The sequence below is a fragment of the Hylaeus anthracinus genome, unplaced genomic scaffold (genome assembly GCF_026225885.1).
Source record: "Hylaeus anthracinus isolate JK02 unplaced genomic scaffold, UHH_iyHylAnth1.0_haploid 0, whole genome shotgun sequence".
Lineage (NCBI taxonomy): Eukaryota > Metazoa > Arthropoda > Insecta > Hymenoptera > Colletidae > Hylaeus > Hylaeus anthracinus.
Window position 1 is genome coordinate 16,645,225 of NW_026533254.1, and position 27,857 is coordinate 16,673,081.

The 27,857-nt window shown below is 42.8% G+C and overlaps 1 protein-coding gene across 7 annotated transcripts; it reads right to left on the reverse strand.

Moving 5' to 3' along the window:
- Positions 1-291: 291 nt before the first annotated feature.
- Positions 292-27,706, reverse strand: LOC128894898 (histone-lysine N-methyltransferase 2C-like). Of its 7 annotated transcripts, XM_054156996.1 has the most exons (36): positions 27,201-27,702; positions 25,715-25,902; positions 25,399-25,606; positions 25,127-25,297; positions 24,811-25,035; positions 24,486-24,729; positions 24,297-24,414; positions 22,955-23,880; positions 21,057-22,797; positions 20,825-20,986; positions 20,615-20,741; positions 20,317-20,531; positions 20,110-20,234; positions 18,528-19,286; positions 16,929-17,064; positions 16,748-16,851; positions 15,943-16,621; positions 15,687-15,866; positions 15,395-15,607; positions 15,044-15,325; positions 14,416-14,961; positions 14,176-14,345; positions 13,249-13,401; positions 11,940-12,111; positions 11,715-11,876; positions 11,458-11,645; positions 4,950-11,361; positions 4,414-4,854; positions 4,063-4,336; positions 3,753-3,976; positions 3,461-3,678; positions 2,966-3,343; positions 2,541-2,891; positions 1,503-2,468; positions 1,109-1,291; positions 292-996 (listed from the first exon to the last, which is right to left on the reverse strand). In XM_054156996.1, exons 2-36 carry the CDS (start codon positions 25,866-25,868, stop codon positions 904-906), a joined length of 17,700 nt encoding a protein of 5,899 aa, XP_054012971.1. In that variant the 5' UTR covers positions 25,869-25,902; positions 27,201-27,702; the 3' UTR covers positions 292-903. The 7 variants fall into 7 exon arrangements, with proteins under 7 accessions (XP_054012971.1, XP_054012942.1, XP_054012961.1 ...); XM_054156967.1 differs by having other exon boundaries at positions 11,715-12,111; positions 27,558-27,706; XM_054156986.1 differs by having other exon boundaries at positions 11,715-12,111; positions 25,399-25,576.
- Between the last annotated feature and the right edge of the window lie 151 nt (positions 27,707-27,857).

Below are 27,857 nucleotides of genomic sequence, written 5' to 3' on the forward strand. Positions count from 1 at the left end.
TATAAATATATTTTTGTTTATAATATTATTATAGTTCAGTAGGTATAATAGGGGATTTTAGTACTAGTGGCGCCATCGGTGGGAAAACGCCCAAGTTTGAAGTAGAGTTAGTTTCTATTCCTTACGCTAGATGGGGGTAGCGATATTAGTGGCGTCATCTAGCTTTAAAAGAAAGAACTATTTCTCGACAAACTTGGGCGTTTTCCCACCGATGAACTCACCTATACCAATAAAAAAATTTAATAGACTGTAATATAATACCAAAAGATATTTACACAAATGAAAGGTAGATCAGTAGATATTGTACGGATTTATTATCATATAATGAAATAGTTATAATTGTATATAATTCTAAATTAGATACTGTTACTTTACATAATTCATCCGGTGATTCAAAATAACATGGATCTCTACTTATGTACAGATACAGTGCAATGTATATGCAATAATAATTAATAAACGATTTATATTACAATATTGGTCAACTAAACGTTGACTCTACTCAACATACAAAGATACAAACTTCCTGTATACAATACACACGACCCATAAAATTTGTTTCGCAATTATTCCGCGTCGTGTCCTCAAGAGTGTCCGTAATATACAAGCGATCAATGTTCTATGTTTTGTAAAGTAAAACTAATATTGTACAACTTTGGAGGAATGTTGTGATGGCATAGCACCAACTTCACTATGAATCAATTAGTCAAACTGCAATGGCACTTTACAAATTAAATAATGTGTCTATCATATGTATCATATATATATATATAATGTATATAATATACATATATGTATCATATATATGCATATATATATATTTATATGTATTTATATATTTTTTTTCTTCATGTAAAACCTACCCAATAACGTAGTAACAATAACAACGGTGGATAGAGCTCTTTAGTTCATCCACTTGCGGCAGTTAGGCGCGCCACATGCGCATGCTATCTTGTGCTGGTCATCTTCAATGTCGAATTTGTAATCGTATGCCAGCTAAAAGAAGTTCACACGTCGTATAAGTCTCGTAAAAATGCGGAATTGCAAAAAGAAAAAACAATAAAATACGTATTAAGAATGAATAAAAACCAATTAAAAGACAACATACCTCCTCGCCACGTGAGATTCTTCGCTTTGCAAAGATTATAATTCTAAGATCACGTTCTACCTCAACGATTTCAGCGACGCAATTTGGGTTACATGAGTGATTGATGTATCTCGCAAGGCCTCCACACAATGTTGCATCGACAACTCTTTCTTCATCTAGGCGGAACATATAAATACCGCGATTCTGTAACAGATGTTTCTAATGTTGCTTTCTGCCACTTGACAACAGTCAACCTAACAACGAACAACAATACTCGAAGGGGCCGTGGTGCACAGTGAGAATAAATTCCAAAAAGCTGATCATAACTATTTCTTTGTTTTAAGACGAGGTTATAGATTTGATCATCTTTCTGGGATATAAAATCACAGCATCGCGTAGCGGTAAAAAGACGTACCCTTGCTTCGTACTGCTTCTCCCTGGTTTCAGCCAGCTCGGTGCGAATAATCTCCCCGATGTACTCGATGACCATGGTGTGCTTCTCTAAATCGCGCGCAGCGTACAGTCCTAAGCCTTGGATCTTGGAGCGCGCCAGGTACACGTTGTTCCGCCACTCTTGCTTCATTTTCTTGTACTGCGAGCTCTTGGAATGAACGAACTGCTTCGAATAAGGGCACGCCACCTCGCCAGCGACTGTCGCGGTTGGTACAAACGTCGCCCTGGCGGAGGAGCCTGTGCGCTGTGTGTGCGGCCTCTTCCACGGGAGTTGGTTACGTAGCCGCGCCTCGGTTCGCGCGCTGCCCGTGGGATTGATCGCCAATGGCAATTCCAACAGGGGATTCCGACCGTATTTGAATCTGTAATCGGTGAGAGTTTCGATGCCTGGAAGACTTTCGAGAACGCGAACCACTGCTGGCTCGGTTAGCCCGAACAGGTCCTCGCCAGAGACATAACGAGGGAACAGCTGAACGCTGTGCGTCGTTCTTCGCAGTTCAGAAAGAGGTTCGAGGATTCTGCTCCAAACGGCACGCGGCGTGGCGTCCCGTAACTCGACGTCCTCTTGGAGAGGCTCCTGAACCAATACTCTGAACTCTGGTCGACCGGACACGTCGTGAATGGAACAGACGTATCGACAGCGTTTGTTCGGCCTCCTCATGCTCCAGTAGAACCTGACGATCTTGTATCCAACCGGGTAGATGTAGTTCGGTGTGTGAAAGTTGGCGAGCTGGTGCGGGAGCAGCTGTCCCACGCTTAAAAATATCAGGCTCCCAACCCGCAATAAGTGATTATGTTCCGAATGATGCATCACAGCTGCGACTTGTCGGTTTTCGTCTCGATTGACGTACACCCTTCTGTACACGGATAGCGTCGTCAGCTCGTTATCTTTCTCGTTCTTTTGCACGTGTTGAGAGCAGTAGGTACTCTGAAAATATCATTAACGATCAATCAAGTTTCTACTCGTTTTGAAGATCGAGATTTAAGGTGTTGACTTTACCTTATTCTTATAAAAAACACAGCCATCTTTGACAGCGCAGCCAAGGTGGTACACGTTGGTGCAGCGCATTTTAAAACATTTTACTGTAGCTCCCGGCTTTTCGCAAACAATACAATTTAATACAAGACTATGTTGCAAAGCAGTATCGAGATTCATCAAGGCACCATTTACAGTTTCGTACACATCTTCGGACCATAGTGCGCAATTTAAATGCACCCATTTATCGACGTCAAAATTAAGTAGTCTAGCGGGACCATCGGCTGTACCATCACCTTGACTGTGACAAAACATGCATCGTCGACTGTCTTCCGCTTTGGCAGGCACTACTGTCACCCCCATACGGAAAAGCATCTGCATAAAAAAAGAAATTTTTAAGAAGTCGTGAATATTTTACTTACTACATTTAAAATTAATTTTGTCCGTACCTCCGTGATTTCTTTGTCGGTTGGTTTCTTATACTTTGTATGAGGTTGCATCGAGCCAATGGACCAAGGTTTGTACCGCAAGCCTCTCCATACTTTCGCAGGTGGTTGGGGTTCGGTCGATTCGCTCGAGGATTCCTCAATAGCCGAATGTTTCTTCGGTCTCTTGTCCTCCATTATTTCCTCCTTCATCTCCAGGACATCCTGATCCTCTTTCTCAGTTTTTATTTTAATTTCACACTCCTTTTCCGGCTGGTCAATGTCCATACTTTCAACCGGTTCAACCGACTGTTTGATCACGAATTTTTTCCCCTTTTTGAAATCGTCGTCCAATATCTTACTGTCTATTTTATGACATAGGTGGTCTACTATGGTTGCAGCCTAAAGTTGGAGAATAAGAATTAATTGAACATACAATTAGCTTGGTAATCTTCGATTGGCACTGGCACAGCATTATTTTTTTCTGCTGTTAAATTATAATAAAAGTAATGTGGTCACCTTATATTGCGTGTTCGATGGCGTTCTGTGCATGAGGGCAAATTGCATGTAACAGGCTGCCGAACAGAAACATAATTCATCACCAGGCTCTGCTTCCTCCTTACTTAAAAATGGTAAGTCTGATACTTTCTTCCTTATTAAACTATTCAATATCACAACCTCGCAATGACGACAGAATTTGGCAGCGCCATTCAAAATACTTTGTATATCAATTGGAGCTGCAAAATTAATAAAAAGTCACAACAGCTATTCTAAAAATGTATAATTTTATAAGTGACTGGTATGCACGTACCTCCCTCTTTACCATCTTTTCCCTTGGTTCTATAAAGACCTAATTTCTGACTAGGGGGAGTAGTGGTACGTTCTACTATCTGGTAACCAGTGGGAGGAGCTATATTCAAAATATTTGCCAAGTCTTTAAGTACTCCCATTATGTCGTCTGCAGCCTGACTGTTCAAGGTCAATGTAACTGTCACATTGCCATCTCTTAGAGGTATTGGAGGTGATTTTCCGAGTCTATATACAATTAAACAGCATTAAGAAAATAATGATATAAGTTGTTGGGTAAAAAATGGCTAACTAGCTTAGGTACTTTGACGTACTTTGGTATTCCAAGGTTTTCTTTGTCTTGTTTAGCCGTATCTTTGACATAAGCTGGTTTGAGTCTGATAGGAATCGGCGAGATTAATGGTATCACAGGTGACACGCGTTTCAACCAATCAGACTCCTCGTCCGATTCTTCCTCAATCAATCTCAAACCAGGGAATCGGTGTATGAACTCTGGGATGACGCATTCAGGTGAGGATGAGCTGACTATCGTGTCAGGAGAGTCGACGTCACGGTTCGCCAGCAAAGAATTCTCCTTCTTTTCATCGGCTGCAAGTTCAATGTTTATGTCAATAATCTTCTATTAATCCGTTGATAAAAGATATAGAAAGAGTTAGGATGCTTACAATCATCTAATTTAAGGGGTGGAAATTCTTGATCGTAAAACCCTCTCTGAGTGGAAGCAGGCTGTTGAGGCGGTAAGGGTTCCAATTCGCCAAATGGCTGCGTGTTATAGTGATCAGAGACACCTGGCAACGTAGCGGTTCCGTATGAACCCACCAAATCTCCTGTCCTGGTGTTGTAATCCTTCTGACTTCCAATTTTCATCAAGTCACCCGAGCCAAATATAGGACACACGCCGTAATTCTTGCCTAAAAGGGGTTCTAATACTGCCATTGGCTGAAGTTGTCGCAATTGGGTCATTAAATTGTCGATGAACGTGTCATAATCCTCGTCCAAGCGGGACACCTTCCTGGCGCGCTTCTTCTGAGGTGCTGTCGCCGCGTCCTTTCCTTGGCTTTGTTTCCGTTTTTGTTGATATTGTCGCCTTTTCAACTTCTTGAGATCTGGAAATGAAATAGCGTGTAATTCACTATTCTAACAGCAGAAACGTAACTAAAATTATTCATATTTCAATATAGATGATCGTCTAGATCAATACCAGTTTTGTCGTCAATCGATCCGTCGATAAGCTCCTCTTTGGCAGTAAGAAAGTCTTTGGTATCGGTTAATTGGGTAGGTGTACCACTAGATAGAACTTCGTCAAGAACTTCCTTTTTGACTTCCACTAAAGGCACTGTGTGTTGTGCATTCGCACCCTGTGACGCCTGGGTTTGGTGACCCACAGTATGAGACACCGTATGAGGCACTGATGGCGGTATTGTGTTTACGTGTGGGGATGGTTGTTGCGTCGTGACAATGGATTTAGGGGTAACCGGTATCTGGGGCTGAGGTTGTTGCGTTTGCGGCTGGGCGGTGGTAACAGTTGTCATCGTTTGAGCCACTTGGATGGCGTTCGACGTTTGCTGCGTGGTTGATTGTATAGTTTTACCAGCCATCGTCGTGATCGCGGGTTTCGTTTGGGGCACGACCCGCGAAACGACCATGGGAGTCGACACGCATTGCTGCTGGCTGGGAACGTTGTTGTTGATTACAGAGTCATTCGCAGGTTTCGTTGGCGGTTGAACGGTGACTGGTTCTTGTTTGACAGCGGTGGTAGTATCCGGTGGCTTCACCGTAATTGGTGGTTGTTGCTTGGTCACCGTGGTGGTCGGTTGCTGGTTCGCCTGGCTCGCGATAGGGGTGATCTTCGTCGACTGCTGCGTCGTCGGTTGTTGTTTGACGAAACTGTCGATCATGCGCTGCTGGGACAGGACTGGCGCGGAGGTGGAGATCGGTGGAGGTGGTTTTGGTGGCTCTTCTTTGGTTGGCGGGCTCTGCACCTTCAAAGGCGTCACTGTTTGCGACAGAAACGACGTCTCCCTAGCGAGGACTTGCTTGTTGCTGGTGGTCTTAGGCACTTCGTTCAACAGAGGCGGCAAGACGGCGAACGGTGTAGGTGGGACTGGCCTCGCCAGCTGTGCCTCTAGCGACGGTACCAGCGGCAAACTGGGACCTTGCGAGGAACTAGAAGTCGTGGCGCACGCGGTGTTCTGCAGCAGTTGCTTCAACAGCACGTTCTGCGACTCTTCCATCCTGTGTGAACCAGCAGTACCTTTGCTCAGATCCAAATCGGTTCTAGCGGTCGGTTTCTCAAGCACAGACTGAGATTTGCAGTTCGATTCCTCTTCCTTCTTCAGCGGTGTATTCTGTGCCAGCCTCTCGAGATCGGTGTTCTTATTCTCCAAGGTTAGATGACCGCTAGGTTTGTACTGAGCCTGTCCAGAGGTCAGCTGCGAATGCAAAAGAGTCGGTGTTTGAGACAGAGTGCTCTGGAGTATGCTGGTGCTGACGCTGATGTTGTTGGTACTCGTGGTGACTATGGGAGGTACTATCGTTCTGACACATTGCATCGAGGTCGTGACGGTGGTCGACGTGGCGTTGACGACGACTCGCGATGGAGCAGCAGAGATCCCAGAGCTGACTTGCAGTATTGCCTGGAGGCTTTGCGTGCGTTGCACAGAGGTGGCCATCACGGAGCTCAACAAATTGCTGGCCTGCGTGGGAGCGGTGTTCGTTCGATGACCAGCTATCGTCGGTTTCGCTGAGTTCGTCCCAGCCAACATGGCGTTCAGCATCGCGTTAGACGTGATGGAGATCCCAGAGTTAGTCGGTGGCCTTGAAGTGATCACAGACGACGTTTGCAAAGACATATTGGTGCTGGGTTGTGACTGCATCCCGCTGGAAGTGACTCGTAGAAATGGATCCGAAGGGGTGACCTTGCATAACGTGGAAACGACGCTTACCGTAGAATTTGTACTTTCCTTTGTATGTGAAGTGGTATAACTAGTGGTTGTGGTCTCCAGATCGGCTTTATTGGGTGTCATCGAATGGGACGTGGTCATGCACGTCTGCAGTCGTATGTTAGCGTTGCTGTGCAGATTATTTACAGGATTTGGAGCAGGCGTGCTCGCCGTGGATAATATGTTACCTACTTTGGAGCCAGAGATAGCGGACACCATCGTGACGATGGCGGTTTGATTCACTGTTGTACAATTCTGCGAATGATTGGTTTGCAGGGAGGAGAGCAACGTTCTCAGCTGGTGCGACACGTTGGCGACGTTCGACGTTAACTCTGTGGGTTTTGACAGCGGCGAGAGATGAGGTACCGTCGTCGTGCTCTTCTGCAACTGAGCTATGGTGCTCACTACCAAAGGAGTGCTCTGTTGAGGAAGCGGAGAGCTCTTCTTAGGCGCCGGTTCTAGGGGCGGTGAACTAACCTTCCGTGGCTTTGAACCTTTGCTTTCGTTGGCCAATAGATGTTCGTTGTCGGACTGTTCCTGCTCCAGGTCCATCAAGGAGTCCTGGAGAATGTTTAAAGGCAAAGTATCCAACGGTGTTGGCAAGTCGTACATCATACTCTTCCTGGACCTATCTTCTTGGAGAATCTCTCTATTAGCCATTTCTGGTTTGGATGATATTATATTGTGCAGCATGTCCAGTAAGTCGTCAGACGACTCATCCATCATCTTCTCCTCGTTGAGACAGTGCTGTACGTACGGTTTGCTTGGCTCAATGTCTGTGCACAATTCCTCGTGTTTCTTCTCTTTTTTAGGTATGCTCGAGGTGCTGTTGTCGGCGACGGACGTTTCAATTTCCTTTGGTTTGCTGTTGATCTTCTGCGTTTCGGAAGCTGGCTCCTCTTTGTTCTCGTTTTCCGTGGGTTCAGCATCGTTTTCCAAAATGTTCACCAGCGACAAATCATCCGTAACTGGCGATATCCTTTTCAATGACACTGTATCCGTCTTGCTGTCCCCTCTAGAGTTCTCTCTGCTCACGGTGTTCTCGGCAGGGTTGTGAATCGCCTCGAGCATGCTCTCCAATTCGTCGGTGGTGTTCAGAGGATCGCTTCTCTTCTCCACCTCTGGCGTTGGTTCTTGACCGACAGCTGAACTAGAAACATTAGTACTTGGAATGTCTACGTTGTTCTCATCCAAAGTCTTTCGCGAGTCCGTTTCATCCTTCTCGACTTTGACCTTTGTTTTCTCGAATGCGTCCAGCTCCTCTTTCGTCGCCGCTATTGCGTTGCTGTTCTCCTTTTTTGGAAGATCGGGTATAGACATTTTCGGGGTGAACAGCGTAACGGACGTTGGCTGCACGCTCAAGAGCAACTTGGTGGGATTACTCGACTCCACGCTGCTGGTGGTGTTCTGGACGAAACTGGTGTAAATGTTTTGCACGTTGGGAACAGTCGAGGTCAGCTTTTCCGAGCAGGTCACCTGAGACTTGGAAACCTCGAGGCTCGGTGAGCTGATCTTGGGCAACGTCTCTGCTCTCATGTTGTGTTGCGAGGCGACGGTGATGTTCTCCAAGGCGGTCTGACTCAACTTGGCTGCGATTTTTGCGTCAGCCACGATGCTCGCCATCGTCGACGGCAGTTGTTTTTTGTTGTTGAAGGAAGACACCGTGTCCTTCGTTATGCTCAGGGTGGTGAATATCGAGGTCGATTTACCAACATCTGTTGTCGATGCATTGGTAGACGTAGTAGTGACTGTATTGCTGGTAGAGATATTCATATTTCCAGTAGTTGAAGAGGAAACCGTCGTCCTGGACACGGGAGACACTCCTATGTTCGCATGGTGCACGCTGGATGGTGGCATTTGATTATATAGCAATTTTTCGGTGAACAGAAACGGCGGGGGGCTTCTGTTCGGCTTTGATTCTTTCTGCACTTTTGATTGCTCCTCGACGACGTTTGTTTCCACGGTTGCGTTCTCTTTGGGCGTGTCTGGGACACTGGCGTTGTCCTTCTCGGCTTCATCGGTGCAGGATTCTTTGGACAAGTTGTCTTCAGGCGACTTTGTACTAGGGTCGATGATCACCACCTCCGACTCACTGACAAATGACAGCATGAGATCTTGCTCAGGAGACTGGTCCATGTAGGATCCAGGCGACGGATCCACTCGAAGTTCCTCTTGATCTGGTGACTCGGGTGTATCAGTCACCGCGACTAGTCTCTTCCCAGACTGCAACGTCCTCACGATGTCCAATCGCAGACCCTTTTTGTTTCTTGCGTGGGAGGGTACCAAGTCTTCGTCGCTAAGAATTTGTTCGTCCGTTTGAGATTCAGGATTCTCGATTTCTAATATCTGGACCAAATCATGCCCTTGGCTTCCTTCGTTGACCAACGCCTGGCATAGAGAATCATTACTATCTGCAGACAGGTCCACCACCATTTCGGGTTCGAAGAGTACATACTCCTCCTGTATGTCGCTCTCCAGAGTTCCTGACATCACGTCGACGAGCTCAGAATCTCCAAACTGATCTATAACCGTGATGTCGTCGCTGTCTCGTTGAGCTGTGGAGCTCAACGTCACCTCTGTGTTCACTATAGTCTTGTCGTCATCATAATCCGTGGTGTCAGGGATCGGTTCCAGTTTATTACTCGGGCTACCAAGCGTCAACGGTCCGTTATCCGATAACGAAGTGGTCTGCTTGGTCTCTATGACGGTTGGAGGAGTTTGTGGTGGAGTGTGGGAGTCATCGTCGAAGTCGTTGTAATCAGCGCACACCAGAGAATTAATTTTCGACTGAGGTATGCCAGTCTTCCTGTGCATGACTACAGAAGTGTTAGGTTTCTCGTCCAGGTTCAACAAATGCGACTCCGAGGTCTTCCCCTTGCTGGTCTCCGCCTTGGTCGACCACATGGGCGAGCCACCCCTCAGTCCAAGTTTAAAATATCCAAATCGACCAAAAGCTGTGGTGAGTGGCAGTGGGTTCAAGGGATTATGGGGATTACCTCCTCCTCTGCTCGAATGATCTGTCGAAACGGTTTGTTCTTGCGAAAGTGATTGTTGCTGTTGATGTTGGTGAGACTGTTGCATTTGTTGCTGCTGATCGTTGGTCACAGTGATGTTGCCAGAGCCCTGATTCGCGTAGGAACCGTGTGGCGTGTGAGGTGTGTGAGGAGTATGTGGTGTTCTTGGAGTTCCTGGGTTCTCCACGCTCTGTGGTCGATCAGGCATCGCTGGACTGTTACCCGTGGACTGTCTTCTCTGCATTTGCATGGGCGACCCACCGACCATTGGACTCCTGGGCATCGGAGAACTGGGTGGTTGCGACGTTGGAGGATGGTGACTACTGTTCAGCTGGTGTTGCAGCATTGGTGACGTTGAGGGATGACGAGACATTGGGCTCGGTGGCTGGTACTGCGATATCATGGGCGAACTAGGTGGATGATGAATCCTCGAGTTCATCGGACTAGGAGGCTGAGAAGTTTGACTCAACTGTTGCTGAAGCATCGGCGAGCCCATAGTTTGCTGGACCATGGGACTCCGCGGCATGGGCGAACTAGGCGGTTGTCCATAATTCTGTTGAATTTGTTGATGAAGCTGTGGGCTTGGAGAGTTCGCTGGCTGTGAAACCATGGGAGAACTCGGTGGTTTTTGCATGTTATGTTGCTGTTGTTGTTGCTGCTGTTGTTGCATCTGCATAAACTGTTGTCTCTGTTGCTGGACTATTTGCTGTTGCTGCTGCTGCTGTTGCAGAAGCTGCTGTCTTTGTTGCGCCAATTGCAGCGTGCGTTGAGTGATCGTGTTCTGTCCGTCTTGGAGTATCCCAACCGTCTCGTGTTGCTGCTGAATGATCTGCTGTCGCTGAAGCATCTGTTGGTGTTGTTGACTAATCAAAGATTGCTGGGTAGGTTGGGGACTTCCTAACGGAGAACGTTGACCGTACACGATTCCTCCTTGCAATTGCATTCTGGGCCTTTGTCCAGGTTCTCCCACGGCGGGTGGACGGACGAAACGTTGAGTGAGATTGTGAACTCTAACTGCTTGTTCACCGATGATTTGTTGAGTTGTTCGCGTGTCTGGTGTGAACGCGCCTGGACTCGTCGCCAGTCTCCCAGTGATAATCGCGCGATGTTGAGGAGACGTCATTCGGGTGGCTGTAGGACCACACATCCCAGGTGATGGCATTGCACCAGGACTGAAGGGACTCTCTTCGTTTTGCGAGTGTGGAGTTCCTATTCTAGGCGACTGTTGCATGTTATGAGGCGACATTGTTCCTGGGTTCCCCGACTGAGGATTGCCTGGACTGTGTTGCAGCAACGGCGGATTTGGACTGTGCTGGATGATGGGAGTCACCGGTGAATGCTGTATCATATTCGTCGGAACGTTTCCTGGCCCTGGACTCTGAGAGACGACAGCGGCGGGACTGTGCATCGGCGAATGCTGAGACGGAGACATCAACGGTGAACACGGTTCGCTGTTCTGGGATTGAGGTTGTCTCTGTTGCTGTTTACTGTGATACTCCTGTATCAACATTCCGTGTTGACGTGTTTGCTTGCGGCTCGCGTCCAAGTGCTTTTGCAGTATCGCTTGCTCGCTGGATATACGTTGGAGTTCCGTTGCGTCGTTCTCGGTCAACTCGTTCCCCGATTTTCGTAGCTGTCGCTGCTTACTATTTAGAGACTGTAAAATTACGAGGGAATGTAACTGTAATGAATCCGCATCTGTGTGAGAATCGAAAAAAGAAAACACCGCAACAGAAAAATATTCTATCCTTACTTTTCGTATTTTACGCAGCTTTTGTACCTCAGTTTCGTAATACTTCAGTTGCTGTGTCAACACTTGATGCTGATGGTTTAGCCACTGTTCGTATTGCAGTTGTGCTTGACGATCCTGTTCGTTCACAATATTCTCCGGCGGCGTGGGCGGAGCGGGAATTTGAGAAATATTAAACGTGGCAACCCTCGCTGCAACAAATAAGAAGGTATACGTTTTAGTGACGTTTTAATTTGAAGAAAGCGTTATGTGGTACTGACGTTCAGGTGGTGTTTGCGTGGCGATCGGTTGCCTGGGCACTTGGGCTGCTAGTTTAGTCGCGTCTGGAACTGGTTGTTGCCAATTGGTACCTGGAGCTGACGGTGGCCTTGGTGCACAAGCCGGCCTAATTACAGGAACTCCTCCAGGTACTGATGTAATTCCTTGTGGAGGAGAAGCAAGAGGTGCAGAACCCAAAACGTCTGCTCTAAATCTTTCAAACTCACTGTCACTGAGAAGAGGTCCTCCGGAACTTGTATTATCGCTTTGCTGCTGCTGCTGCTGCTGCTGTTGTTGTTGTTGTTGTTGTTGCTGCTGCTGCTGTTGCTGCTTTTCTTGCTCGCGTTTCTCTTGTTCCAGAAGCTCCTCCAGCAACAGTGGTTGTTCCTGTGACAATGACTACTGACAGCTTATCTAACTTTCAACCATTTAACAGATTATAAGTTCAAATAGAGAGATGATAAAATGGTATGGTAAATTGGTATATCGGAATCTTACTTTACTGGATATCGAGACAAAGCACATCGATCGTTCTAATTAGTGAGAAGATACAAACATGCAAATATAGTACCCCTACATTCAATTTCATTAGAAGTCATTACAAAAAAACAAAAAAAAAAAAAAAAAAAAACGTAAAGACAAAATAATGGTACATAAGTATGTATGTAAAGTGGACTTCTTGTTCTGTATTTAAGCAAATATCAATTATACGTATAGTTTCACAAAAGCCAAATGTTTGTCCCTATTTATATAATAACATACATGCATACAGAAAAATACAACAAATTTTATTAATGGTTTAATGATACGTAGCCAAACGAAACCCATTACAATTCCAGTCATTGGGCGATAGTAAATTTTGTTATCATGTAAGAATTAGTACCCTATTCATATGATCGTACAGACGTAACTGACAATGATAATAAACTACTGACGAGGTAGAAGATAAATAAATATATTAGTGCGCATAGGAGACACCATAAGGACCATCGGGATGCTCAAAACAATTACCAACGATTTTTCAAAGATCAACAGTATGATTGACTTTAATCGAACGCATTATACAATTTATAACTAAGCACAGTCCTTGCAATCATCAATTGCAGGGAAGAAGCACCAAATAATAGTTTTCCAATTGTAAAAAGAAACTATCTCATTTAAATTATTATTATGAAAGGAGCATAAAATGAAGGAGTTTTCTTTATTTTAGTGTTGAAGAAATATATATTTGCAATTTTTAAAGTACCATTATTTCCATATAGGGTCATAGCTCTTTCCTTAAAAAATATGCTAGGATACAAGAGAACTAATTTTATACAATCCTCTTTCAAGACTGTTGGTAATGATATCTAGTACTTAATCATGGAGAAAGGTCAATCTCTCAAATTTTACCACATTGATGCTTCCACTCTACAGTTGTATCGTATATGAAAGGGGGAAAAAGTGGTGCACAGAAAATGGAAAATCTTTCTTTCTTGGTATCATTGCAGGTGATATATTGTGCAATATGCTGAAAATTCCCCAAGTCTTGCTCACCTGCAGAAGCAAGGGTCTTCGGTGAGGGTGAGGTGTCATTGCGGGTGTACCAGTATGTACCACAGGGGCCATCGGTGGACCTGCCACCGGCACTGGGTGCCCTATATGGACTGGGGGCCGCGTCAAACCCCGCCCACCTGGGCACAGCCCCATCTAGACATGCACCAACACCAATGCATTGCAAACACCCAGGCCAAAACACCACTTTACCAGCCAATACTCTTATATTAAATAAATTACTTGCCTACACCTACGTTCATAGCAAATTCGAAATCATCTGCTTTCACACGTTACAACTTTTTTTTCTCATAAACATAACTCGAAACTCCGTGTCACACAATTACGTAAATTCAAATTACTACAAAAGTTACAGAATTTAACAATGCTAACCTGACGTTACATACTATATGGCGTCTCCATACATATGTATATAAATGGACTCGTATTTAGTTACAGTACATTAAGAAAGGTGTTATGGACATGTGCGTGTATATTAATCTTTCGAACGCATATCGGTTCAATATTACATGAGAATTTGTTTGATATAAAAATTGGTAGAGTATTGATTGCTCTATTATGTGAAACAATTGCGTTATATTTTATAGCATACATATATTAATCATGACAAAAAAATAAGGTCGAAACGTCGAATCATTTGAATTTTCATGATTAATCTATGTACTTTGGAACATCTAACGAAATCGCTTTCAATAAACATAAAGTATTATGTCCATGATAAATTTAGAGCTTTGTTAATACTCGTGTCATGTACTTCGTGATGCGTTCATTGCTTGTCAGATTTGCGAGAAATTCAACTTCTCGTGGTTAAAGGAGAAAGTGTTAGATATATAATTTGCGTAAAAATACTCAAGATTAAAGCGATGCAAAAATTTCAAAACATCGAGGATATTCGTAACGTGTACAAACCTGTATAGGTCCTGGATAAGGGGGCGGTGGTCCAGGATACGGAGGTGGCGGAGGTGGTGGCGGCGGTGCTAGGGGCATACGAGGGCCGATCATGTGATTCACGGCTACCACTCTGCCAGCCACGTTCGGTACGCCTGCTACTCTCATGCTCAGACGTTGCTGTTGAGATACTGTAATCAAGAAATATATTTAATAAGCTGATTCTTAAATAATAGATATATGTAGTATATCAATAGTTACCTTGGATATGTGTTTGAGGCATTCTCTGAGGATGTCCAGGGAATGTGGACGGATAACTAACAGTAACAGTGTTGGTGGACGTGACGACGCCAACGGCTCCGTCAGGCGATAGCAAGCGAGTACCAGGAGGCATAGGTCTGCCCATTGCCGCGGCTTGTTGCACGTGCTGATGCATTTGTTGTTGCACAACGACAGCCTGAGCATGCGCCTGAGGCATAATGGTGGTTGTTTGCTGCGGCGTTTGCGATGTCACTGTAATCGGCGGTACTGTTTGCGCTTGAGTCGGAGCATTGGATGTTTCCGTCGGTGTTTGTACTGTGGTCGTCGTGCACGTGTCACTGATATCGGTGTGTACCGCGCTGGTCGGGCCTAACTCCGCTGGTTTTCGCTCCTCGTCCTTAACTTCCTTCTTTTGTTTCTCTTCCTTCGTCTCTACCTCGACTTGCTCTAAATCTAAGTCGAGTATATTTGTTTTCTCGCCACCGGTTATGTTGTCCAATTCAGGATCAGCGTATTCCAAAATATTAAAATCTGCGCCCATCTCAGCTGCAACGAACAATAGAAGATTATGTTTAGAGAAGAGTGCATACAGGAGGTAGAGGATAAATCAAGAAGCAAGTTTATTTACCAAGTAATTCATCGTCGTCGTCGCCTAAGTCTCCTAATATTGCACTCACGCCCTCGACCTCGACCATCGGTGCCCCCTCTTGTTCTAATTTCTCAAGCTCTGCAGTGACGTTGTCAGGAATTTCTGAAGGTTCCGAGGGGCTCACAGTAGCTTCACCAACCGTTGTTGGTATGAGTGGCGCTCTCACCATCCCTTGCGAACTCAACATTCTAATTCCTTGATTTAAATTATCCTGCGGCGTGCGGACTATACGTTGCGTTATACTTTGGCCTGGATTAGAATCTGCAAATATCGTTTCCAGTAATAAAGTATCCATCAGACTATACTGCGTAACGCAGAGTAATTGTTTACCTGGAAACCTTTGTTGCTGTAAGACGTCGTAGGGTTCTGCGATAGAATTCCGTACAGCTGGCATCCGAGTTTGTAACGTCTGATTTCCTTGAAAGTGTTGTTGAGGTATATTTGCAGCCACCTGTGGTCTTTGCAGCAGTATTCTGGTACGTGGATCCATACTCTGCACCCTGGTATCCACATTTGCTGCTACAGGATGCCTTGCATTTATTCCTGTAATAAAGAATTTAACTTCAGTTTCAATGTATCTTACATATTCAAATATAATAAGAAGAAAATGATAGATGCGTACCGATTTGATTTCTAATCAAGACATTTGGCTGAATAGGCATCCTAGGTCTAACGATACCAGGTGGAAGAGGATGTCTGAAAGTACCTTCCCCAGTATTACTTGCTGCTTGAGAGTGTTGCGGAAGTTGTACGTGGGCTGCGTCGAACTGTGGTTGATTGTTTTCTGAGTTGTTTGGCCCATCTGAAAGTTAATATGAATACATATTTATATAAATATGTCTGATTTACTAATGAAATAGCTTTGATATCATACATACCTTGATTCCAGGTAGGATTCACAGGTTCTATCTTTTTATTGAATTGCTGTCTTTGCAAGAGGTCGCGTAACTGTCTGTTCACCTCTGGTTGTTGATTGAATACTTCTGGCGGCGGGGGATCTTGTCGCGATTCTGGCCTTGGCGAGGAATAATTTGAAGCGGGGGAAGGTGTGGGGGGCTGACTACTATATGGATCAGGTGTACGAGACGGTGCATATACATGAGTAGAAGGACGAGTAGTAGGAGCATTAAAGATAGGCCGTGGTGTACCTGGAGGCTGGGAAAACACGTCACTTCGGGGTGACGTCGAATACGAAGATGTGCCAGATATTTGTGACCTGGGTGTTTGAGAACCTTGGGAATAGGCTTCGGTATTGTCGAAACGTTGAAAGTGATCCTGAGATTGCGAAGAGGCTGGAGACTGTGGAAAATCGTGAGGAGATTGCGGCGCTTGAGGAGAAAATGGAGAGGGCGGTTGTGTGAAATTATTTGGCATTCCAGGCCTAACCACAGTCCCCACTGGTCGTGTCATCGTTGTACAGGGTTGATTGGGTAAACGAGGTATGCCCTGATGAGGGCTTTGAGGCACTAATCCTCGTGCAACTTTCACAGGAGGAGTGGCGAAGGTATTACGTGATCCAGGGGACGGTGACGCTAATGGTCCCATATGATTACCATCCTGCAAAATAATTTTCACAGAATATTCGTAGGAATTACTCTATTATAAAAGTCAACCACGAATAAGTCAGCCTTTTATCAGGACACAAAGTATGATTGAGGACCTAGACTATATTTAAATATTTACCTGTGAAGTGGAGACCTGCAATTGTGTCGTTAATCCTGTAGTATTGTCAGTATTTATCTGGGTTGTATTGTCTTCGCTTATTTGTCTATGAACTCTGGCGATAGCTATTGAAAAAACATATAATAGTTAAACTGCAATATCTTAATTGTATAATATAATCGAGATATCGAATATTTCATACCGTGTACACGTTGCTCATGAATAACTTGTTGCTGCATCTGCGCTTGTTGCTGTCGTAAGGCTTGCAATTGTTTCCACTGACGTTCTTGTTCAGCTTCTCTGGTTGAACGATCTCTGTTGGAAAGTCTCTCTTGCTCCTGCCAAAAACAATTTTGTTAGACCTAAGAAATCGAGTACAACGAAAGATCATTATATCCTTACAGCCATTGTTATTAGAACACGTAGTAAGAATTACGAAGTAGCAATAACATACTTATATTTCCAAATATTCAGCCACTTGATTAATGGAATAATTGAAGAATATAATGATCTATTTTTTCTTTGAAGCGATATATAAAATATACAGTAAGGCAAATTGACAGTCAGCCAAAAGTGTACTTTAAGTTTCAACATTCAGGTAAAACTGGCATGTTACTAAATTAATATAATTAGCAATATCTCAATGTTTCTGTATGTGCAACACAGTTGTAATAATAACCAGCCACCATCTAGAATAAATATTATGTAATCAAAGATTTATAAAAAAAGAACCTGATCTTTTTACCACACAGAACACCCATAAACATTCATTGTAGATTAATTTGTAATAGTCTTCATGCACTGTATCGCTGAATACAGAAAAGTATATTGTTTGTACTATTTTAATACGTGTCAAAATTACTGCCTCTGTTACGTATAAACGAAATAAAATTGTGAAAAAATTATTTCATAGCCTCTTTAAGTGGATAAATATATGTGAAATATTTCGTACAATTTGAATGGTAATAAGAATTAATCATGTTTTAATCTGTATTGTTAGCAACTGAAAAATTGTACTATGTTATAAAATATTAATTAATAGCAATAAGTACCTATTCAACTATAATGCTATAAATACAATAAGTAAGTGTAACAGTTTGTAGTACCAAAAGATGTAAAAGCATCTGGAAATGTAAGAAGCAACAAAAGTTAGTAAAACTGACAATAATATTGTTGTGGATGGGAAATAACGTACTACATTGCAACAAATCTACCAGTAACTCGTAACACAATTCACAAGAAGCAATATACTTAAATAAGTACACGGAAAAGGAAGAACGTCATACTCTGTTTTTTTTACACTTCTGGAACATAGTGGATCAGGAATAAACAAAAAAATAATGTGCTACCAGTTGTCTTCAACATGCCATATACAATATAATAAATTATGCAAATAAAAAATTTATAACGCTACCATCTAAAATAATATATCTAATAAAAATAAGTGTATATGTATATACATAATGAAAAGTGTCTGATCAATCAAAAAATATAATACATTTTAATATATTTAAATACAACATGAAGTCAATTCATCGCATAAGACCAATGCTCTGAAACACTATCTGCTCTGATAGTAGCATAATTAAATTACCGAAATAAATGAATTATATTTAGTGTTTCAAATCATTGAGTAGGGATAACTAAACTATGACTGAAATTGTTGCAAGACACCGAACTATGATAAAGTTTTTGTTCTAAAAAAAAAAGAAAGAAAAAAAGAACTGATAAAGGATAGCTAAATGTCGATCAGACACGTGGCACAAGGCAAGACACTAGAGGCACAGAATAGGTGGCTCACCATAGCCGGGGACTGTACAGGTACAGTGTGAATAATTGCAGTGGGTGGCGGATCGTAGTGCTCCTGGCTGAGGGAGGGGAGGGTGCGCATGATTTCAGATGGGGTGAGCACTCTAATCTGGTGGTCTACCGAGGATAATTGGCGAACAGGACCTACCCCCACCATAACGTTGGCAGTGGGGGATGGCTGAGAGATGCTCAGACTGTTAGCAATTGTACTGGTACTGATCGTAATGTGAGCAGGTGTGGGACGTTGCTGGGATGGTGATGTTTGATGCTGCCCTTCACCGGCGCCCGTGTTGCAGTAAGAAGAAGCAGTTGCTGATGTGCAAGGCGTGGCTGGCGACTGAGCTACTCTAGCCTGGCTACCGGTAATCTCTTGGTGCGCCAGGCTGTTAATGGAATTAATAGAATTCACAGAGCTGGGCCTGGGTGAAGAAGAAGGGGTCGTGGATGTTGGAGAAGGACTCGGGGAAGTAGATGTTAGCTGCTTCTGCGGTCCCTGCACCGCACACACCTCCGCATGATGATTACTGCTAGCTGTCGACACTGTCACCCCTGTTGCAGAGACAGTCATTCCGTTCTTTTCCTGTGCTTTTTCACTGCCCACCGAGGTCAACAGTCCGATCTGCCTTTGGTTGGAGGCCATAGCTACTACTGGAGAAACTTGAGCTGATGTCATAGTTGTGACAGGTTTGGTGATGATGGTAGGTGCACTTGTTGCAGTGACTGGGGTCGTGCTTGGTATATCCTTGGATATCTGTCGGTTCAAGGGGTGCCTCGTTCACACACTTACGTTATAGTATTCATGGCTTACATATTTCCAAATTACATCATACAAAGGTAATAATTCTTCAAAGGATTCTAAGGATTCTGGAGGAACGCTATGTAGTGGGGACTAGACTTACAAGGAACGTTACCCGCCAACCGTTACGCGTTGATTTTTACGAAGCTTTGCACACAGATGAAGTGTTTACAACTTAACTGATATGCAAGCTTTAATGAAATCGGCACGCAACAGTTGGCAATGTTCCTTATTATATTGATATTCCTAAAGAATCAAATTAGCATCTACACGTCTAACGAAATATGATCTGACTGTACGTACGGATATTGTTAGAGAAACGATGATCTGAATTTATATAATTAGAGAGTAACATGTCTAAACGTGTGTAATTAGGTAATGTAACAACATTCATGATAGCGATGAACGTAACTAGGAAAGCAATCGCATAGTGTGTTTAATGTAAAACAGGCGTATAGTGTTGTACTTCAACGTAGCGTGTAACAGTCTAGGGAAAGGCGTTTCGAATCTATTGTTAACGTAATTATTTATCGATTTTTGAAAATTGTCATTTATGATGTTTTTATGCCTGCATTTTATGGTTTTCACGAAATGAAAAAGATAATCGAAACCTTAACAGCTTTAAGTATAAATATCGGACATAAAGGACAAGCTGTTAGTTTGACCTGTGTGTTAGCACAAGACACCTTTGAAGATGAAAATGGATACATATCACATAAAAGATTCACGCCTCTCTAGCACGTGTATCACTCATAAGGCCTCTAGAAACTCTTCCTACCTGTTGAGTCTTTTTCATACGGCTTGCAGCTCTGTTGTCCCGCGCAAGTGTTAGATACGGGGCTTTCTTATCGTTGGGTAACGCACGCCACTTCTTCAGTATTTGTTTGCATCTTTCTGACCAAGCTTAAATGACACAATAAAGTACGCGATTAATTAATTTTACGAGCAAAAATAATGGTATAACAACGAAAGTAATTACACATACCTGGATAGTCTGACTTCCACTCTGGGTGATTAATATTTGCATAAAGTACGGAGGATATAGTCGCCCCTGTACCTAAAGCTTCATCGGCTTCCATTTTAAGATTACTTCTTTGGTTGTATGAGATTGTAGTGTTGCCTGCTGGTGCGGTGCCCTCGTCATCGGGATTGACCCACGGACTCGGTGGTTCAGAGAAAGCAGGACTGAATTGTGGGCTACTACATAACGAAAGATTTACAAATATTACGAAAGCACTATTTCAGTTTTTTAATTTAATTTTATGATGAAAATTCAAACATACTTGCTATACTCCGAATGGTAGGGGGATGGAGGTGGGAAACTCATCGGAGAATTTAAATTAGACTGACCAACGGAGGGTAGCGAGCCAGGTACTTGCGGTCTTGGTATGGTCATTGATGTTTGTATGCCTGTAATCACCACATTTATTTTCATTCGTATACCGTAGCAACAACCAGCAGTTCCTGTAATTAATAATCGATTAAATATCTACCAGGATGCGGCGAAGGAGATACGAGAGGTGTTGTAGAGGATGAATGATGTGGTGCCTGAGCTTGAACCGAGAAGACTGACGATTCTTGAGATTCTTGAGATTCATCAGTTAAAACTCCTTTGAATATCTCTTCGATATCTTTACTATCCATGTTAGGTAATCCTAAGAAAGTCACAATTAGTAATTTACAGTGTATAAACAATAAACTGTAGGAATAGATTATAAAACGTACCTGTATCTCTGACCATCGACTCCAGGTTGAAATGTGGACTAAGAATATCCGTTAATTCATCTTTAGTTGTCCCTGGCGTGTCATCCAATTCATCTAACGCTTCGCTAGCTTTAGCTAAATCTTCGTCAGGTTCGTTCATGATGGTATTAACGAGATCACTATCGAGCAGATCACCTGAAATGGGTAAGATATCACCGAGAGCTTCCGTATCGCTACCTTCGTCATCCATAATTTCTTCCCGTTTTATGGGAGTCTCCGAGGACACTTTGTCTTCTTCTTTCTCTTGCTTAGCTTTAACTTGTTCCATCGCTTTCAGTTCATCTTGAGATAGCTGAATGGTATCCGCGTTTCCAGACACATTACGCTCGCTATCCGATTCACTGCTACTTTCCAGTTCCTTATCTTTGGTCGTATCCATAAGATCTTTGCCAAAGAATGCCTCTTGCATGTAGAGAGGAAAACATTCAGAAAGCTTTGTCTTTGGTTTTCTTCTCTGTGGTTTCCTGCGTGGCTTGTCGTCCGTCGCGCCAACCGTCGAGTCGGAAGGTTTCTCAGGGTCCCCTTCTTCCTCTTTGTCTTTCCGCGTGCCTCTCAGTCTGACGATAAAACCTCCGATGCCTAACTTTTGCAAGTTACGCTGACGTTTACGTCGTAAAATTGGTATACCATTTTCAGTCGTATAAATACTAAAACCCTCGGGTGGTGGTTGATCGCCACGCGGTGTCCATACCATTCCTTCCTTGAGCACCTCCGTGGGCTCGTCCTTAACATCCGTTAAATCTAATTTTCCTCCATTTTCCTCTAAAGAATTATCTAAACTGCCACCAGCGACCACGGACTCTATAGTTGCCATTATATCCGCTTCCTTGTCGATCAAAGGATGCATTTTTCTTCTTTTCTTTCTTGTTTGTTGATGCTCGGATGTCAATGACTTGATGTGATTCATTCCAGCTTCGGATAAGTAAACACCGTCGACCAAGTATTGTTGAGGGGAGGGTTTATACAATTCTGGGCTACGTGATGTCGGCGGTGGGGAACGGGGATACTTATTTGGTTGTGGTTTAGGTTGATTGCATAGAAGATGGGGCGGCGGGACATCTCTTGGACGACAAAGTATACAAATATAGCCTTCCTCCGCGCATTTCTCTGCCTCTACCTCGGTTTTGATCGCGTCGCACGCGCAATGCAGCCACCTTTCGCATTGGATGCACTGTATTATTAGGTCCCCTTCATTGTACGTTTCTTGACAAGATATGCAGGCAGTATGGGATGCGCAGGGACCGCATTGCGTGTAATTCTTCTGCCAACTACTATTAAATCCTGGATCGTTCGAACCGCACGTTTGACAGTGTGCGCACCATTTGCACTTCCAAGTACCGTGCGGCACGTAATCCAATGGTGGATCCATGCAGTAAATATGATAACTGATATCACAGTCATCGCATAAAATCAAACGACCCTCGTCATTTCGTTCGCCACAACCCTCGCATACTGTACAATCAAGGCACCGCCAACCCTTTTGTAATATTACTTTAGTAACTTTGACATTAGCGCAATAAGGGTGATAGCATTGACCACATTGCGCGCAAGCAATTAAACACCCCTCTTGGTCAGTGCCAATCGCACCACACATAACGCAAATATCTTGAGTCAATACAAATTTATCTTTCGCTGAACATAATACAAGTCTATTCTCAATGCCTGGTTCATCTTCCTTCGAAAATGAGTCCGACATTGGCCTCTGAAATAATGATAGATATTATTGTGAGGAGGCTTACTACATTTAACAGTAAGTTAACGATAAGATCGTCGATAACGCGGTTAAGTTGCGGTTGAAAGTATGATTTTATTTTATATTAATTTAGTGAAAGTAGCAATAAATGAGGAATAAAGTATACCTGTAATCCTACACCAGGCACTCCGAAGATACCTCTCATTTTCGCTTTGGGACCCCTCTTCCTTCCGAATTCCGTCATCTTCTGCCGCTTTTGGTATCCAAGCTTACCAATTCCTTTGGGTCGACCGATTAATCCGCCGCCAAGTCCTAACCTCTTTTTAGCTATTTTTGATGCACAGAACGGTTTCCCTTTTCCAAGACCTATGGAATACAGGGCTTCCTCTGATCCACCTTGGTAATCGAATTCCGAAGAATCCCCGTCACCGTACAGACTCTCTTGCGACGCACTTAAACTTAAATCTCCACCGTAATCGTCGATATTATCTTTCCTTTTTACAAGAGCCATGTTTTTGCAGTGCAGACAAACATATTCATAGTCGGGTTTAGCTTCCTTGCGGTGTTGGTATGTTAATGGATCAGCCTCAGGGTCACAGGTACCATGAACGAACTTTTTACATGCACTACATTGAACCATTTCTCTATACGCGGCGGCCCGATATGCCTTTCTACAAAGAGGACACGAAAAACCTTTGTTCCTTTGTTGGTAACACGAATCACATACGGTGTAATGAGAATGCCACCGTGATGAAAGACCGGCGCCTGGTGTACGCGAACCACAGTCTGTACATACACGGCAGCACTTACACTTCCAACCATATTTAGGTATAGATGTAACAATTGGTCGTAAACAACTAGGATGATACGCTTTTTCACAACGTTCACACAACATTACTTTCGAAGCATCTTCTGGTTGACGACACACTTGACATACTCTGCAAGATCCACATTGCCAGCCAGCCCGTACACCAGGCAGCAGTGCTAAACCAACACAACTGCCGTGATAGTGTTGGCCGCAAATGGAACACATTACTAGGTTGGAAACATCTCCCATCCCACAGCACTGCATACACGTAATATCACCGTTCACTAAAATCAAATACAGCACATAAATATCTACGCTAAACTACTTCTAAGGCCTGTTCACGGATCCGAAGATTCAAACAAATTTGAAACGTGGATTAGTCCATGTAATTGTATTATGGATGAACTACTACTACTTGGACACGATGTTTCAACATTTTTTGCATCGCCGGAGTTCATAAACGTTTCTTATTAACACGTTCATTCCGACTTCACCCACTCTCAGGCTAAAATTTGTTAAGAATTACTAAGTTTGTGTCAACAAACACAACCAACAATACGGAAACACTCATCAATGATTAATATCAATATCCCAACATCTCATGCTGCGTCGCCCGATGAGTGAAGGGAATCACAAGGCGGTGTGAACGTGTTAAAACAATTAAACATTCATCTACACATAAAGACCACATAGAACTTACACAAAAGTGGAACTTGTCCCAAGTGTTGACTGCAAAAGAGGGACAAGCTTTTTGTATCCTGGAAACAACTTGAAGCTGCAGCACATGGTAAATGAAAATAACGATTGCACGATGCCACCTGTTTAAAAATAATGTTGTTATCCATTGTACTCGTTTTACATATCTCAGAGAAATTGAAGGAGTACTCACTTTGCAAGGAATTCCAGCTCCATAATGAGAACAATAAGCACAACGCCTTGACGAAGCCTGCACTATTGCCGGACTTAACGCTTCCGTTGTTAATTCTTGGGTATTGCTCGACCATACTGCACAAGATTGATGAATGTAATAGTGCCCTGTTGATTCGAATAATGTTCCTATTTCTGGCTCTTCCGAATACCCAACTATAGTTAATTCCTCCACTGGTTCCGTAAAATTTGATAGACTAGTATTCCTATAAATTATATAATTACAGTATTGCTAATACAGAATATAGTTTTTTACATATGAAGAATTGTTGCAACTTAAATAATACCTGCACTTAGCTAGACTTTTCTGCCTACGGCAAGTCACAGCACCAGGACCTGCCGCACGTGGACTTTTGTCTCCAGTAGATATATCAACAAGATGATCATTTGTTTCGTCACGGTTGGTGGACTTTTCAGGGGTAAAACCTTCAGGACAGGTAAATCTTAAAATCTCGCCCTGACCTAGTTGACTTCGTTCACCCAAATTACACAAAGCGCATACTTTCCCTGGCCTGAAGAGATAAATTGATACCATCGTTAAAGTCGCTGCGTATTGTTACATTTTACGAAGAAATATGAAAGCAAACTATAAAGTATGCTTGCCATTGTTCTGGGAAGTATGGCGGTTCTTCTGGTGCTGGCATACATCTCTCGGTGTTGGACGACTCTCCATCAGGAGTATCCTCACCGAGACGAAGAGGACTTGGGGACTCTGAATGTGTATCATCATCTTTACTTTTAGTACGGCGCGGTACACCTCTTGCATATCCAAGGCTAAATGAGAATACATTTACATTTACTTTGCCTCTTTAGCTAATAATAATACAATACATAAACAGAATAATTATGATTAATAAATTAAACACATTACAAACCCTTTGCCCCTATTAGTCCCTCTTCCGAAAGATCGACGAGTGCTCCCACCGCGTGTAGTTCCAGGTGGACGTTCTTTCCTAGGTCTACCCGGACCCCGTCTAATATTTAAAGGTTTACCTCCAGGAAGTGGAAATTTCTGGTACCGTAAAGGATCATGAAAAGCTTCGTCCGGGGTTACTGCAAGAGAAACAAACTTTTGTGCTTCCTCTGAAATAATATAATTTTTATGATAATATTGTGCATCGAAAGTTTTAAAAATTATGATCAGATGATACACGTGAAATTAATTATACTACTCTACAATCGTGTACGCACTGTTACCAGGTGTTGTTGGTGCAGGACCGAGCAATTGATCTGAATTTGCTGGAGAAACAGGAATTCCTGTTGTTTCTTCATCTTCGTCCTCGCCATCGGAAGCTTCATCTATTTCCATTTCTTCCTCACCCTCAAGACGCTCTTCATCATCCATGGCACCTCTACTAGACCTGTGTTGCTAAGTAGTCCTGGACACACAAAAGAAATGTTAGTAGAGATGCTTGTATATATAATAGAAGGGAAGATAATTTTGTAGTCTTAAACAAGCCTTTTCCAGAAATAAAGTACTTGTTTAAAGAAAAACTATTGCAGAGTCTCCCACAGATGTAATACCAGCAAAGATTAAATGATAGATACCTTAGAAATTAAACCACTATCTTGTTAATGTTTATAAACAGTTGCTTGTAAAAGTTTTCAATTTATTTTTTATGAGGAAACAGTTCCTAAAATTAGTTCCTAAGTAATATATCTTACAGGAGTTTCTGTATATAGAAAGCTGCCTAAAACTATATTTACCATTTGTTTTATATTGCAAATTTTTTCGAGTGTTCTGTTTAATTATTTTTCTTTAAATTTAACTCTGCACATATATATATATATATATATATATATATATATATATATATATAATAGCAAATATTTTTAAAACATAGATTTTTTCATAGCAGACTTTAAACACCATGCTTTTCATAAGTAAATAAAATATAATATTATTATACGTGTTATACACGATATAAAGTATTTATATAACACGATAATTTGATAACACAACAGAAACTTATAAACATATGTCATATGAGAACATAAAATATAGATTGATTTTGACCTTGACTATATGTCTAGACTCTTACAGTCCCCGCTTCCATGCTTTGTCTAATAAAATTCATACATTTTTATTCATAAAGTTATCCAGATATCAGGCATCACGGATGAAGTAAAAAATAGTTGAGTTTGGAATTACATGTTTACTTTTCTTTCAAGATTAACTATGATCATCTTAAACATGACAAGCACACCTCTGAATTATTGCAAAGTGTCACTAAAGGAAACTTCTTAGCAAGCAGGAACATTTAATCAGCAATTGGTCATATTTAAATTCATTTTTCGTTATACCGTGAATACGTTCTTGATAAAAGAATAATATTTTATTCCACCTATGCATTTCTATCACGATCGCCCAACTTTTACAAAATTGTAATTATTACGTAAATAGGCGAGTAAATGTTATTTTACCAATAGTCGAATAAATATAATCTAGCAACGAGAATTCCGTAATTCGTGTGATATTACGACAGACAAAACCGCGTATATAAACGGTGTGCAAAACACATCAATCACTTCTTACGTGTCAATGGTTAATTTCACCAGGCGCATTATAAAATTCTCACGGTAAACGTTATTTCCCATAATGAAAATAAACGGTCTCGCTTAAAACTGCATTTTATCGATAATAAAAACATTGACTCGTGTCTCGGTCCGAACTCACATAGCTTTTAATCTCTTTACAGTATAGAGCTCAGTCAGCTACAGCAGGATGGCGTGCCGCTCGGCGATCGGCGGTCACTCCACAGTGGGGAAAACCGAGGCACTATAATCACCGAATAAACGCCACTTTTCATCACCCGTGAAACACAAATAGTCCTTGTCACCATGAGCCGTGTCACCACATACGAGGCACCGTTTATCCGGCGGATTACACGCGTGCACAACTAACTTAGGGCTAAATAAGGCCGAGGAGAATTTTGTTGGCACGGCCTTTACGGCGACAGTACGCCATTGCTATGTCAGAGTTTGCAGGCTATAAACATACCCGGGCCGCCCGTAACCACGCCGGATCACGTACCTTCCAGTTACTGTTGTCTCCTTAGCAGTTTCATGGCGGCTTTGCACGCGTAATTATCGGGATCCTCGTTGAAATTCGCACGGCTCATCCAAGTAAACATCTTGTAGTAACAGAAAAAAATGTCACAAGCTGCTTGAACGGAAGAGTACGCAACTGACGAAGCGCTAAAGTCACGGAGTCCGGATGTCGGAAACAAAGCCAGAGCGTCCACTCGCTAAGACGCCAACAGCTGCTGCCACCAACGCGTGGCGTGTGGAAGTACTAGATTTTTACTAGAACCATCTAGGGGAAAATCCCTAG